The 15854-nt window shown below is 39.3% G+C and overlaps 2 protein-coding genes across 2 annotated transcripts in view; one reads left to right on the plus strand and one right to left on the minus strand.

The window, feature by feature from the left end:
• The first annotated feature begins 1168 nt into the window (after positions 1-1168).
• Positions 1169-7482, plus strand: prkra (protein kinase, interferon-inducible double stranded RNA dependent activator). Its single transcript, XM_073473778.1, has 8 exons — positions 1169-1418; positions 3486-3661; positions 4115-4196; positions 5155-5242; positions 5421-5538; positions 5630-5724; positions 5849-6011; positions 6387-7482. The coding sequence occupies exons 1-8, from the start codon at positions 1366-1368 to the stop codon at positions 6542-6544; spliced, it is 933 nt and encodes a 310-aa protein (XP_073329879.1). The 5' UTR covers positions 1169-1365; the 3' UTR covers positions 6545-7482.
• Positions 7483-13000: 5518 nt separating this feature from the next.
• osbpl6 (oxysterol binding protein-like 6) overlaps positions 13001-15854 on the minus strand; it is a 34238-nt gene continuing 31384 nt past the window's right edge. Inside the window, exons 19-22 of the mRNA XM_073473713.1 lie at positions 15662-15806; positions 15358-15484; positions 15133-15255; positions 13001-13534 (exon numbers count right to left, since the gene is read on the minus strand). Of these exons, the coding sequence (XP_073329814.1) occupies positions 13423-13534; positions 15133-15255; positions 15358-15484; positions 15662-15806 (507 nt within the window). The 3' untranslated portion in view covers positions 13001-13422. The remainder of the gene's footprint in view (positions 13535-15132; positions 15256-15357; positions 15485-15661; positions 15807-15854) is intronic.

Genomic DNA, 15854 nt, shown 5'->3' on the forward strand with positions numbered 1-15854 from the left:
TAATTGAGCACATTACAATTTCAAGCAACACATTTTCATCACATTTTCTGTTTCAGGTTGAGTAAGAACCAAACCAAATCCAAATATGACAGAAATGAAAAATTAAAGTAAAAAATACATAGATAAAATAACAAAAAACAGGGCTACCTCATTAACAAAAAAAGTTTATAATAATGAAAAGAAACTTAGTAACTTGCTCAAGAGTTGTCTCATTCTTCCAATGGCTCAAACTGGGTTTAGTTTTAACCCGTTGTGTTGGATTTAGTGGCATCTAGTGTTGTGGTTGCAGATTGCATCCAACTGAGCAGCCCTTCTACCGTGACAGCCAGAAATGCAGAAGGCCCTCTCTAAAGGTGGTGTTTGGTTGTCTGTTCTCTGCTACTGTAGAAACAGCTCTCACTTTACAACTTGTTTATAGCGTTAGCAATCTCATTTACACTTCATTTACAAATCATAAAAGTGGTGTTCATTTGTGAAGATGATCTTGACGAACAAAACCTTGTAAGTATCATAAACTTGAGAATATGTCATCCCTGCCGCTCTCTATAGAGAGCCGAGGTCTCGCCCCTTTCCGGTTTCCCTCATGGGAACCTTACTTTGGAAAAACTTGGTATGGTAGTGAATGAAGAGAGACATCATTTTTTGATCCCGTTTGAACTGTGCCATGAACTATACATGTGATGTTTGTCAATTTAATTTCAAAGATGAGTTAACACCAAATTAATTATAAAGACTACCATACAAAGTTTTTCCAAAATAAGATCCCATGAGGGAAAACCGTAAGTGGCGAGACTTCGGCTCTCTACAAAAGGCTCATTCTAAGGTAACGAAAACACATAAATTCTTATTTATGGGTGATTATATAGCCTACTACATTATCATGGCCCTAAATCCTACACACTGGACCTTTTAAAGTAGCCTATCTGCATCTGAAACTTCCCCCAGTAACAACACAATATAGAGAACAAAGCTCCCATTTTTTTAAAGACAACTTCAACCTTCAGTACCTTCACTATCAAGAGTGAAAACTCAACCTGCAGCCAGCTCTGCTCTCCAGGAAGCCATGAACAGTTGTCAGTAGCTACACGCGTCACCAGCAGGGGGCGGTAAACACGTCAGACCACACACATTACGTCAGGTGACCCGCCGCTGACCCGGATGTTGATATGATATTACATCCGGTAGTTTCCCCGGCCGGGTTTCAATGAAGAGTAGTTAGCATCATAAGGCCATTTCATATTCTTCATGATAACATAACTAGATACCGAGAAAAACATCTCAACTTGTTGTCTGAGATTTGTTTTCCATTCACCAGCAGCAGAGACTTTAATCAACCAGCCTGACAAACGACAGGACGTTGTGAACATGTCGCAGGAGGGATATCAATCACCAGCAATGCAAACCTCCGCCGACACGAGGTTAGTTAGTTAATTTAAAGATTAATTAAAAGAGTGATACCAGTTTACTGTAACAGTGTGTCAGTATTTAACAGGTGCGGGTCGCCTCACGTTAAGTGTTGAACTATATCACGTTTAGTGTCAAAAATATCAGCGAAGTAAAGTTTCTCAAGTAACTCACAGTTAAATGTTGCCTATGAAGCTCAATATAGAGAACTGAAACTAGAAAATGCCATAATGACATTAACTGGCTGTTGTTTTAGCCAGGAGTGTTAACTTAGCTACATTTTGACAGGTCTGAGATTAATTAACGTTGACTGAAATTGTGTGAACTGGGTCTTAATGATATTGTGTTTTTATCTGTCACCTAAAAGATGCCTTCATCGTTGTCATATTGCTAATGTTCAAAATGAATAATCGTAAGTTATCCTGCAGAGACCCTCTGTTAGCTTCAGAGGAAATGCAGACTTTTAATTAATTGACACAAGCTAACAGCGTCAACGTTAGTTAACGCTAGCCACCGTCTCTCTCATTAGCTTAGCCTGCTAACACAACGATACCGTGTCTTAGGTTTGATGGACGAAACTCCCTTTTCATTTGTGTCGTGTTAATTCTCGAGTTAATTGTGGAGAAAGATTATCCAAATGTGTAGTTTGTGTTGGATAAATATCCCTATTATACAGCATTGCAAATACAGCGTTAGCTTGGATGTGTCGGCTAGCTAACGATACAGTCAGGTTTAATTGTCACTGTGGCTGAGAGTGGAAGTGAAGCTGCAGGCAAACTGTTATATTTTGATCTGATAACAATGAATACGCCAATAAGAGGATTCAGAAGGAACCAGCAAGTTATTATGTCGACCCCAAAACTGTACTAAAGTGTATTTAATGTCATTTGTATGTGTCTTGAATTGCAAAGCTGCAAAAACTGCATTTATATGTGAAAACAGTCTTTCACATGCAGTAAGTTCAGCCCTCAGTTGACATCAGCTTTATAGTGTGCAGGTGCAGGATCCTGCTTGAGAGCTGGGGCAGAGGCATATCTGTGGATAGTTGAGTGCAAGACTCTCATTTCACATGCGGTTTAATAAAAGTGAATGGTGGATTCACTTAATAATAACCTGTCTATCAGACAAAATTGTAAATCAGTGTGATTATGGTTCACATCCCAATTACCCTGACACAGCCCTTGCTGCTATAGTTCGTACATTTGAACTTTTTTTTAATGCTCATGGACGTCACATGCGAACCCTGTTTTCTGTGCTCTTGAGCATTTCTCAATTTCAGTGGAACATCCTTGAGCCCTCGTTTAAAAACGCCTGACAAGTCTGTGAAAAGCTGACCATTGAGACTTGAAGACACTGAAACAGTTTATACACAGTATAGTGAAATCTAGCCCTGTATTTAATACTACAAACTTTATTGTGTAGACGATCAGAGAGAATCAATTCTGGTCCTTTTTGGACAGGTTGTATTGGACTATATTATCCTAAAAGATGTCGGCAAAGTTAGGTCTACCTCCATTTACCTAACACATTTCCAAATGTATTGATGGCTGATTTATTAGATTGTATTACAATTATACAAGAGGTGTCTATTTTTTCTTCTGGTCACTGAGTAAAGGCTTTGGTGACAGTTTGATTAGGTAACAATTATTTCAATTGTCTGTTCATCTGTTGATTACTTTCTCGATTGATCGATTAGTTATTTGGTCGATAAAATGTCAGAAAATTGTGAAAAATGTTGATCAGTGTTTCCCAAAGCCCAACGCTAATGCCTCAGATCATAGACCTGCAATAACTTTTAAATTCTCCTTAACAAAGCTGAAAGACTATTTTTGGGTGTTCCATGTGTGTATATGCAAATAAAATGCAAATATCTGATGAAAAAGATGAATGATTTGGCCTGTAAATACTACTTAACTGTGTTGACATATGTTTTATTTTGCAGTAATCTTTCCCTGCTGTAAATGAGTTCTACGTTTGTGTTCATTATTTCTGTTCCATAAACATCCCTGATATCCAGCTCAGATATAACATAATTTGGCCCCTAGTTAACTGTGTGCATATGCTTATTTTAATACACACAGCTTGAATTCAAATGAGTCACAGAGGCCCAGCCCCGGGAAGACACCTATACAGATCCTGCATGAATATGGCACCAAAACTGGCAACCTGCCTGTGTATATGATGGAGAAGGCTGAAGGAGAGGCTCACCAGCCCAGCTTTGTCTTCAGTGTGAAAGTCGGAGATGTTAGCTGCACAGGTGAGTTACAGTCCCACTGCTGCTCTGTCGATAGCTGCCTGTCACTGGATTAAGCCTCGTGTTTGAGTTAGAAATCATATACTAATAACGTAACGTATTATTTGTCACTTCTGCTTTGTTGTCAGTTAATCTAGAACAGAGCGGGTCCAAGGAAGAGGATGAGAAGCATGTACAAAGCTATCAGTGTTGAAGTAGTAGTAATACAGTCTCTACATCTTTAAACATTTTACAAACAGATTTTTCTATAGGTCCTTTCCTGTAGCCTCAAAACATCTTTAGGGTTGAGGGATTATATATATATATTTTTTAATTTTTACAAGCATATTCATGTTTTAGCCTTTGTGAGTGCCTAAGTGACTCTCGGTTATGGTGCTTTTTTCATCTGACTGTGATATTTTCTTGTAATTTATCAGATAATCTGTAATGTTGTCTGTGATCATTGTTTTGTTTCAGGTCAAGGTCCCAGTAAAAAGGCTGCTAAACATCTGGCTGCAGAGGCTGCTCTCAATATTCTGCACATAGACGCTGGAACAGTGTGAGTAAAGCTGAAATGATTATGAAAATAAAATTAATCGGCAACAATTATTATAATTGCAGAAGCCGAGAACGACTGTGCTTGTAATTATTTTATTGTTTAGTTTGTTTTAATGATGCCCTTTTTTTGAGATCGCAAGTTACACTAGTTACGAGTGAGATAATAAGCTTTCTGAGATAACGAGGAGGAGACAACAAATGGTTGTTTCATCTTTTTACTTATGTTTATTAGAGATCAGCAGTGCCATTCCAGCATGCAAAGATAGCGTCTTGATAACTGTAGCAATTAATGAAGGGTAAAAATGTCAGATCAAGGAGTAGCCATTATTGATCAAGGCATCAGACCGGCCTTCAGTGTTACATATATTTATATACATTTTTTAAAGTAATAATAAAACAGCCATCTTAGCCTCTGTATATAATTCACAATAATAAAAAAAACATGCCAAAAATGTTCTGCTTACAGGTTCCCAAATGTGACTATGTGTCTTTTTCTGTGCCATTGTGTCGTTCCATAAAACTGCACATTTTAGAGTGGCTTTGAATTGTGCACACCTGTGTACTCATCGTGTTTTTTAATCAGCATCTTAATAAGCTACGCCTGACAGGTGGATGGATTATCTTTGCAAAGGAGAAGTGCTCAAAATCTGAGAGTGTGCATCACGGAGTCTTTAATCTTTAACTTCATCTTATTAAAAAGTAAGCAAACGAATAGAAAACTAAGAATTTGAACATATCATCTTGGGCTTCAGTAAACTGGTATATCTGAGATAATTAATTGAGTAAACAATCGGCAGGTTAGCTGCAGCCCTAAACTGAGTTTGCCCAAACCTCGTCTTGTGTTTGCATATTCAGTGTTGAAGTACACCAGTACAAACATCAAACTGGTTAACTGGCCGCCTGTAGTGAGTGTTGAGCTGTTGCAGCTGTGGTAACTGCTTTGATGTAATTCCCGACAGGAATGTGCCTGTGAAGCCTGAGAGGTCTGAGAGTAACGGAGATGCAGCAGAAACAAACAACCATCCCAACTCGGTGGGGATACTGCAGGTGTGTAAAACACGGCTGTGCTGGTTTTGTTTTTGTGTTGTGTGTGTGTGTGTGCGCATCTGTCACGTCACAAAGCAATAGCAACACGAACTGTATTATACGACAATAATTGTTCTGGAATAATAAAATACTGTTTCCCTTTCCTCTTTACTTTCTTGTATTTGGCCTTTGATTTCAGGAGTTGGCATTGCAGAGAGGATGGCGTCTTCCTGAATACTCAGTTTTACTGGAGGCCGGTCCGCCACACAGGAGAGAATTCACTGTTACTTGTCGAATGGAGTCCCTGTCAGAGAAGGGTGTGTGCGGGTGTTTTTGTGAAATTTGTGCAAGGGACTGCAATTTAGTGTTGTCCGTCCCGGTCTTAATCTCTGTCTGATGTTTTCACAGCTGTAGGAAATTCAAAAAAGGCAGCAAAAAAGGCAGCTGCAGAGAAAATGGTGGTCAAGCTTCAGAATCTGTCAGGCTGTTCTGAAATCACATGGGTACGTCAAAAACCTCTCGCCTGTGGGAAGCGACCACTGGAAGCAGCTACAACATTTCATTTAAAGTCTTGAAATTGTGTCAGTTTTTTGTGTTTGCATCTCATTTTTTTATTTTATTTTGTAGACTCCTAAACCGAGTGTACGATTTGAGAACTTGAGGAACTCATCATCAGAGAAGATTTCTTTACTGAGAAGAAACCCGCTGAGCATTCCCAACACAGATTACATTCAGATGATGTTGGAGCTGTCCAAGGAGCAGGGCTTTGAGGTCACATACTTCGACATTGGTGAGAAAACACACACCACATCGGCTGCGAACATACAGGGTGCTTTCCATTTAGCTATTGTGGCTCCTCACTTCCTCACCAGTATAAATAAGGCATAGATAAAACTATATTATTTGTTCTGAAAGGATTCAGGCACAGTAAAGCTGCACTCCCACTGCTGGAACGTTCCCCCGAAGGACTCGGATCATTTGGAGGAACTTAGTTTGTTTCTGTTGCAGGAACCAGGGTGCAAATTACAGAGACATTATTTGCCCCCACATAAGTTGATTTCCAGGCTGGAGACACATAATTAGCTGAATGGAAAGAACCCAAAGGGAACGCTGTGTTTTTTTGCTGGTCGTGTCATGTTTTGACGTGCGTGGCTCTCTCCTACAGACGAGCTGACGGTGAACGGCCAGTACCAGTGCCTGGCAGAGCTGTCCACCTCCCCGGTCACCGTGTGTCACGGGACAGGCATTTCCTGTAGCAACGCTCACAACGACGCTGCACACAGCGCCCTCCAGTACATCAAGATCATGGCTTCCATCAAGTAAAACCAACACAGCCAACATTAGCCTCACCTCTATCGTCCCATACATCAGCAGTCATGATGAAGCTGTAGATTGTTCTTCCTTTTAGTCTTCCTGCTCATGGATGACATGAAGTTAAGGTATATTTTTATAATTGTGCATATCACAAAGCAGATCACACTGACTTTGACTCGGCAACTTTAGACAGTATTTGTGAGAAGACAAACTCAATGTTTAGGAATCTAATCTAACTTATGTCTTTAGGTTGTGCCATCATGTGTTATTTCGACATATTTAAGCAGATGTACACGTGTAAATGAAATATGAACAGTAGGAAGCGCTTCCTCGTGACATTTTTACATGCATAGTTTGAACTACTGCCCGGCTTTATTTGTGGAAAATGGAAAATCTTCGCCTCTTTTTTTTTTGTCGGATATTTTTAGGTTCAAATTGACTTAATTTAATTTTTTTATTCTACATAGTTTATCCCTGCAGGATCATATTGCGCTGCATGTTGTTTGTGCATAGCCAATAGAAGATCTTAAACTTTTAAATTACCTTGAGAAACACCTGCCTCTCTGTGAACAAAATGAAATGAAATTGAAAAAGAGATTATTTTGACTATTTATTTTTTTCCTACCTCCACTCCTCCACCTGTCAGTATGCAATCTGCGTGCAAAACCTGCTGTCTTTATCTGGTTGACTATGTTTCTTTATAGATATGACGTGTTTCTTTACATTCTTATTTTGCTGGTTTGTTAGCATTTTTTGCAGTGTGTGTGTGTGTGTGTGTGTGCGTGCGTGCGTGCGTGCGTGCGTGCGTGTGTGTGTATGTATATGTATGTATGTGTGTGTGTGCGCGCTCCTCACGTGATATATTTAATAAATCTGTGTGAACTGAACCCTGGTGGAGAACAGCAACAACATGTGTATGACTACATGAAATAAACACTAAATGTTAACGAGTGTTGGTTCCTCTTAATGGTCACACAATAGAGAGCATTGAGAGAAAAGATTGCTGCGGTGCTTCCAGAGCCGTTCAAGTGTTATTGAATGAAACCTCTCTCGTGGGAGATGACCAATTGACAGCATCCATTCATGAGGCTGTACATCCTGTTGTATTTGGCACAAAGGCAGTTACATCAGGGCCTGTGCACCGCTCCGTTCACTCCTGATTTGTGTGGTGAGAAAGCACATGTTGATCGTACAGAGGGATGTTCAAAATATATTCAAAGAAAATATGTAATTCGTCGATTTTGATTATTCAGAGAGATGAGTCTTTGGGGCTGAACGACTTGAGATTTTTCTGACCAATATTGTGTCTGCAGTTTAAAACAGGATCATTTTCTATAAATTAACTACAGGGCCTGTATTTGTGCAAACTTGCAGTAAGTCATGTTTGACGATGATGTGTAACTGATAATATTAGTAATGTTGAGGAAGGAACAGTTCACCCAATAATGAAAATTCAGTCTTTGTCCACTCAACCTCATGGAATGTTGTGTGAATTTTTTGTTGTTGTTGGCTGTGAAGCTCAGGAAATGTTTTGTGGACGACAAAACTTCACCTGACTTTGCATTTGCATGGAGGTGAGTAGATAATGACTGAATTTTCATTTGTGGGTGACCTCATCCTTTCTCATTGGGTTGCGTACTTTACTATCTGTAAGGCTGCACAGATGCCCAGTTGGGTGCACACTCACTCCACCAGGTGTATGGCTGTGTCTTGTCTTTGGCCCCTTTCTAAGTGTCTTGGGGGAATAGGTCAGGAACTGGGCTTCTCCACATACACTCATGAAGTTTTATTTTCTACATGTGACAGCCCAGAAGGTCACTCAGTCTCAGCTCTCGGCAGGAAAGCAATGATGTCCACATTGCTGTTACAGCTATGTCAGGGCCAGATCTTTTAAGTCTATCTGCAGGGGGTGTATACATGAGCACAGAAAATGTTCCTCTTTCAGGAGATTAATTTAAAAACTGTTTTCTATTGTCAAACTTGGCATAAAGAGAAGTAACAGTAAGTACACACTTTTGAGTGGAGGGGGACTTAAACATTGCCATGTAAGGTTTTCTAGTACACAAAGAAAAATTATATTTACATTCAGCGGTAAATTAATTTCCTTCCTCATAAAATATAAAAATATAAAGTATTTTAAATCCAGAATGTTCTTCATCATATTAACAAGCTAGTGGTCTCCTTGGCTGATCAGTGAAATGGTGTGAAACACACTCGCATGGCTGTGTGCGAAACGATACTGTGCTTGTAGGATATAAACGAAAGGGGGACACTCGTAGAAAAACAGCTCCAGGTTTTTAAAGTCCAAAGGGACCCTAATCATTTATACAATAAGAGTTGGTTTGTAATTTCAGAAGCATTTTAATGAATCAATTAGTTGATTAATGAAGCGATGGACAGAAAAATAATCAGCAACTTTCTCCTGACAATTCAGTAATGATTTCTAATTACTCAAACAATAATAGTGAATATCCCTAGTTATCTTTTCTGTTTTGTCATTGCAAACTAAATATCTTTAGATTTTGGATTGAAGATGTCACCATGGACTCTGGGAAACGGTGACATTTTTAATTCTTTAATTTATAGACTAAACTAAACTAACTAAATCGACACAATGAAACCTGACATGGACAACTGTAAAGGACTTTAAGGCCTCGTCTTTCCATACAAAGCACACACTCGTGGTCACTTGAGTTTTACAGTTTTATTAGAACAAGCACTATGTAGCAGCAGTGTACAGTGTTCATGGAAAGATATGTACTTTGTTAAAATTGCACTTTAGAAGGTACCCATCGGGAAATCGATTTGAAAGAAACAGAGCTGACACGGTGCTTCGTGAAACATGTCAGTCCAAAAAAAAAAAAAAAACACACGAGAGGCCAATTGAGAAAACAAAAACCACTTCTTTTTTTTTTCTTCTTTTTTCGTAAGGCATCTGCAACATTCATTGGCAGGCTAAGTTGTCTAGACATGCAGGTAGAACGATGGATGAAGAAAGCATGAGGAGGTTTTCATGAGTATTTTTTCACTACAGTCTGACTCTAACACGACACAAAGCTTCGCCCCTACCTCCTCGAACAACCACCGTGATTCAGTCGCTGATGTAGGAGGAAAAAAGGAATCGGCTTCTGCAGTAGTGACACTTCTAAAAGTGCTGTATTTACAGTGATCACCAGAAATGTATTGGTTACATGTTGGAGTAGCAGAGCAGTGCAGAATATTTTTATAACACTGCAAGCATTTTACAGTCAAATAAACCTTTTTTCTCTCCTAATGTCAAAGAGATCTCCAAGACATTTGGACCTAAACGCTGTCTATGGATATAATTGATCATCTGTAGGCAGGTGGAGACTGGATAATGTGCGGAGTTGTTTATGGCATACCTTCTTGGCATGGGGATTCTTCTCGGTAGTGTGTTGGTGAGGCATTAATAAATGCATTAAGGCACAGCAAGTGAAACTGACGAGTCGTAGCATTGAGTTTGTAATCGGGGGGGTATTTAAAATTAAAAGCACATTAAAAAATAAGGATATGGATGCAAAGCAGTACTACCTTTTTGGTTTTTCATCTACAGTACCATATGAACAGTGCACACAATGGATTTGCTTCACATAGTTTTCATTCTACATATTTATATTCCCTCTTTTGCTCCTTCAGCGTCCTCGCCCTGCAGTCCCGAATAGAGCTGCAACTAAAGTCAGTTAATCAAACTGTTTTATTAATCGGTTCAGTCATTCTTCAAGCATTACATTTGATATTTTCATTTTGTGCTCTGGGAAGCTGTGATGAGTATTTTTGTTATTATTATTTATTATTTTTTTAAACATTTTTGGACACTTTCAAGACTAAATGATTGCTCATTTAATCGTTTCAGTCATTTTTCAAGCAGAAAATGTCTTCTTGAATGTAAAGATTTGCTGCTGATAGTCAGAGTGGGTTTCAGACTGGGGGTTGGATAAATAAAGCAATTCTGAAGATGACTCTTTGGGCTGTGGAAAACTGTATTGAGCATTTTTTTTTTATTTCGTTTTTTACATTTTATAAACTAATTGAATTATCAATTAATGGTGAAAATAATCCTTAGTTGCAGCCCAAGTCCCGAATGAGGGGACTCAAGGTGTGACAGTGTGTGACTACTTGTCTGTGTCTGTGTGTGTGTGTGTTGGGGTTGATCTCAATCAGAAGCTCCGTGTTATATTTTCTCACTCTGTAACACAAGAGGGGGACACTAGTTAAAACATTAAAGCTCATCTGCTTTGCAATAAACACACAAACTGCAAATAAGTGACTGGTGCTTTGCAAGAAGCCCAGATCATAGCAGTAAAGTCTCCGGGGAATCAGACACATTAATTAAAATACCATCTTTGATCCTTGTACAGTGTCATTGTTACTGTACAGACTTGTTTGGCTTTAACATTTAAAACATTTAAAGAAAAAAGAGCAGATTCTGACCTTCAGTGTCCTGAAACTGCATTTTCACAGGTCGACCTGTAGGTGGCTCCAGTGTTTTATAAGGGGCTGATTCAATGCTATTGACTGATGAAGAAAATGGTAAAGACTTTATATTGTTACACATATTAACCATTACCTAGTTGCTTATTATCACGTACGTTAGTAGAATTTTAGGTCTGTAATAGTCATTATAAAGCATTTATTATTTGCCTTATTCTGCATGACAATATTCTACAACTAATCGCTCATTAACTAAGAGTTTTCCCTCAATAACCACCTAATTTCTACTGATAGTAAGTCAAGAAGTTGTTGTACATGAATTACAATCTTAATATGCTTTGCTGAATCCATGTACAACGAATAACTACTATCAATGAGTAGTAATTAGGATAAGGATAAGTGCTTTATAATGATTAATAAACATCCAATATGCGACTAAGATGCATGCTAATGAGCATCTAGTTAATGGTTGATATATGTACCTTAAAGGTGCACTGGTGTTTGTAAACATTAGAACAAAATGTATTTTGAGTTATTCTGAGGTGAGGAGGATACAGAACTACACATGACCAACATTTTTGCAAAAGAAACGTTACATAGTGCACCTTTAATATAAAATGTTACCAGGAAAAGTTTTTTTTTTTTTAAATCATTATTATTATTGATTAATCATTTATAAAGAAAAAATACCAAACAGTTACTTGTAGTGAAAAAAAAAAAGTTATTACTTTATTTTGTTTTCTGTCATTTTATATTTATTTTTTGGGGTTTTTAGAACGAGGATGTCAATTTAAGATATCTCTCTGGGCTTTGGTGAACTTTGATGGAAATATGTCATAACAGCAATAATTTGTTTATTATTATTTTTGATAGTTTGAAGATGCAATATGTAAGAATTGGCCACCTCTTCAATTCCAAGAGGAAGATAGGAGGCAGCATATCACGTAACCGCTAACTGCTGCTAACTGTAGCTAACTGTAGCTGCTGTTAGCTAGCTACCTCAGTTAGCCGTGCAGTAAGTGGTCCGGACTGGCAGATTGGAGTGGTTTTAATAGACAGAATGGGCTGGGGCTAGCTGGTTAGCATGCTAACTTTAGTAGATATCTCAGCAACTCAGCACATAGACGTCTGTCATAACGTTAAAACTATTATCTCCTTCACATTCTGTTGTTAGTTTTAGTTAATTTCTTTAAATAACAATTCTTACATATGTCACCTTTAGTGTACACACTGGCTGGGTGTAGATGGAAATATGTGACTGTGTTTCTCATGTTTCACTGTCACATGTTATTTATAAAGCTCAGAGGACTTTACAGTCTCTACAACCTACTCCACCATCTTTTCTTAGACCTTTGATCCACATGAGTGTTAGATGTTTGAGTCCATAACTTCAGTGAGATCCAGAGGTCCATCTGCACCACATTCAGAAAGGGAGTTTGAACGTGTGCCCACTATATATGGAGGGAGTTATGTGTGTATTTATGTAACCATGTGATTCAGAGGAGTCGGTTTCATGTAACTATGTTTAAAATTAGACGGTGGGAGGAGGGGGAGGGCCGGTGAGGTCGTCCCTCTATTTACACAAAATCCCGGCTGCGAGGAGAAACCGGACTCCATGACAGATCTGTGTTGATGGTTCAAAAAAGGAAAACCTCTGTAAAGGTTGTGGGTGTGTCCCGCATCACATGTCCACAACACCAGAGTAGGATTTACAGTTGAATCTCCTTCCACCACGTGATGAGCTGCGGGAAGATCCTCATTAAATATTCCATCTACGGCGGCCGCACTTCCTCTGCTGCGATTCATTTTTAAATGAGTTGTTTCCCGAGAGAGAGAACTGCTATCACACAGATTCAACAGTAATAAAAGGCAAAAAATAAATAAAATCTGCCAATCCACATAATGCTATTTCACTAAATTCTGAGTCCAAGATATTTTATAAAAATACCTCTTTTTTTCTACAATAATTGATGATATAGTAAATACGGCTTGATGCCAGTGAAAGCTGCTCTCTACACATGCATTGTATTGTAGGTAATCAAAAGGACTACTTCATAGACTAGTCTAACCCAAACTGCTTCAAAGAAAGAGCGCTAAGTTGTGTGTATGGGTGTCTTTTTAAGGCAAGGACATACTCAGAAGTCAAAGGAGCTGAGGAAAGATCTACATAGGAGTGGTACGATTGTTGCCCTGACAACCCAGCTTCGACAAGCACAATGAAGGTGATCCTACGGGATGTTTCCATGGATGGGTGACCGTGCGGCGGTGCCACAGAAACCTCGACAGGGTTGCCGGGGCGTCGGGCCATCCCTCAGCTCTGCAGTCCATGCACACGGATGTTTATCATTAACATGTTTCTCTTGAACACCTCATGGTGCATAGGTAACAGCCTTCTTGTCTGTGATGACGATGTGACGGACGTGTCGGTCCGTGTGCTACCACAGGCTCACTGTATACTCCATGTTGATGAAGCCGGGGTTTTTGCGGAGCTCCCAGTACGTATTGTTGGAGACCCACCTCTCCCTGTGATTGGCATCAACCACTTTCCTGGAAGACAAGAGAGAGAAGTGACCAGTTGGAGTGATAAAACCTGAAAGCAATAACGGGGAAATGTCATTCACAAAGAAATGGAGGAGACGTGATCAGACGGATTAGATCTAGGCTCGTGTCAGGTGTATAAACGAGGTATTTACAAAAACTGAATGAGCATTTAAAAGCGGACAGTGGAGATCACAGCTTAGGCTGTCAGCCAATTTCACCGATTGTTTGATTTCCCCTGCTGTTTACAGCAATATGTAAACTGCAAATCAAAGGCACATTTATGAATTTAATTAATTATCTGAGTGTGATCACTTTCATCTCTCTCTTTGGATGGATAACTAATTGCCCTAGTTATGATTTTCATGTGTCATTTCATGTGATTGTTCCTGCATCTGTTTCACTGTGTCCTTACACTAAATATGAGGTCACCACTGGCTAACATGTGGGCCACTTTGCATTCACAGTAAGTTGTAATGAAATTTGTTATAATGATTTTATGCCTGAGGAACAGGCAACAAAGGCATTTTTTGGTATTTCCCCCTCGACATCACAAACAGGCCAGAAGACAGGGAACAGTACAAAGCAGCAATGAGGCCAGTGACAATGTTACAGTAGTTACTTTTTAATATCTTCTATTTCAGTCTCTCTTTTAAGTGTGAGTGCTGCTTGAACAGAAATGGGTGGAAAAGTAATGTTCAGACTTACGCACACATTATAACATCACATTGGAAAAGAGTCCACCCAGGTGTCGTGTTACCGACTGAGGACAAAAGTCAGATGGTAGTGGGTGTGAGTGGGTTGTTTTGTCCAGCAAGAAAAATATATTAGTGGAACAGGCAAGAGTGCTAGTATGGAAATGAATACATGAGGGCACATCTACATCCATCTATGATTGAAAGTGTAGAAATCTGTCATGGTTTGGGTTTTTGGTTTGTCATTTCCTGTTTTGTTATTTTGTTATGTGCCATGTTTTACTTTCCACTTCCTGTCTTTGTCTTTTTCCCACACTTTTTCTGTGTACGCCTGTGTTCTCTGAAGTTCTTTTAGTTTTGTATTTCTCTTTAGTTTTTTGGATTTGCGTCAGCCTGTTTTTCTCAGCTTGTGTCTTGCTTTTGATAATCCCAAAAAAAACACAGGCTCATGCATGTGTGCCCAGTTTCACAACGGCTGACATTGATTAATCAGAACCATGTGTGTCCGCACGGCTTCATAAATGGGATACAAAGAGTGTGTATACATAGAATTAGAAATATATTCCCTATTAAGTATACTGGAGCCTTAAGGCAACAAACTTTAATAGACATTTAATGTTTTCAACGCCATAAACATCTTCATCAGAGTCAAACCATAAAAAGACACTGATCCTCTTAAATAGCCTTCCATAATTAGGACATAATCTGGAAAAAAAGTCTTTTAATAAAGTTTGTTGCCTAAATCTGTGTGCTTAAAGTGTACTTCAAAATATATTTCTGAAGTTATTTCTGATACTAGAATGCCCCAGGACAGGCTGTCAGCTCCATGTGAAGTGTTGGATACAGGTTAAACGTCATCCTACATCTATGTGTTCACATATTTCTGTCTGGGTTTATGGTCTCCGTGCTTACTTGAAGAAGCACGGCTCCTGTTTGGCGTCGTTCTCCTCTCTCCACTTCCTCCTGGTTCTCTGCAGGTCCTCGATACGCTGCTTCTCTGAGGAGGCCATCTCCAAGTTCCCCTCCTCCAGATACCTGTGTGACAGGTAAACATTACTTTTCAGTAAATCAGATGATCATACAAAGCACAGCAAAAGCACCAGCATCTTTTTTGTGGCTGTGGATTTGATACCATACCTTTGATCGGGCCTGAATCGGGCATCTGTACGCGGCAGAACATCTTTCAACTCGGGGCAGAGTTCATTCAGTTCTATGGCAAACCTGGTGAAGCCGTAGTACAGCTCGTAGTCTGTGGGCATGGAGCCTGATGAGGAGAGGAAATGACAATTAAATTCATGAATGTTGTTAAGTTTCCAAATATATTGTCTATTTACACTGACAATCATCCCCAAAGTCCTTTGAAAACGTCCACTGGACCTTAAGTGACTAGTAACAACCGTTTTAAGTCTCGTGTGAAGTCCAGCTGTGAACCAGTGCTCACCTGGCCTCCAGACACATTTGGCAGATGGTGGGACACCACAGTAAAGACCCTCGTGCCATTTTCCAAACAGCCTGTGGATCACTTTCCCTTCTTGATCCATCACAAATCCTTGAACCTCATTCACATTAGAGCTCCAGTAGTTTCCCTGAAAGACAAATAACACAACCTTAGCCTCCCTTTGAAACAAATAATA

This window comes from Pagrus major, chromosome 9, assembly GCF_040436345.1.
Source record: "Pagrus major chromosome 9, Pma_NU_1.0".
Lineage (NCBI taxonomy): Eukaryota > Metazoa > Chordata > Actinopteri > Spariformes > Sparidae > Pagrus > Pagrus major.

Coding starts and splice junctions, on each gene's coding strand:
- prkra (XM_073473778.1), top strand. CDS start 1,366: ATGTCGCAGGAGGGATATCAATCACCAGCAATGCAAACCTCCGCCGAC. Junction 1,419..3,485: donor CAAACCTCCGCCGACACGAG/GTTAGTTAGTTA, acceptor TAATACACACAG/CTTGAATTCAAATGAGTCAC. Junction 5,539..5,629: donor GGAGTCCCTGTCAGAGAAGG/GTGTGTGCGGGT, acceptor ATGTTTTCACAG/CTGTAGGAAATTCAAAAAAG.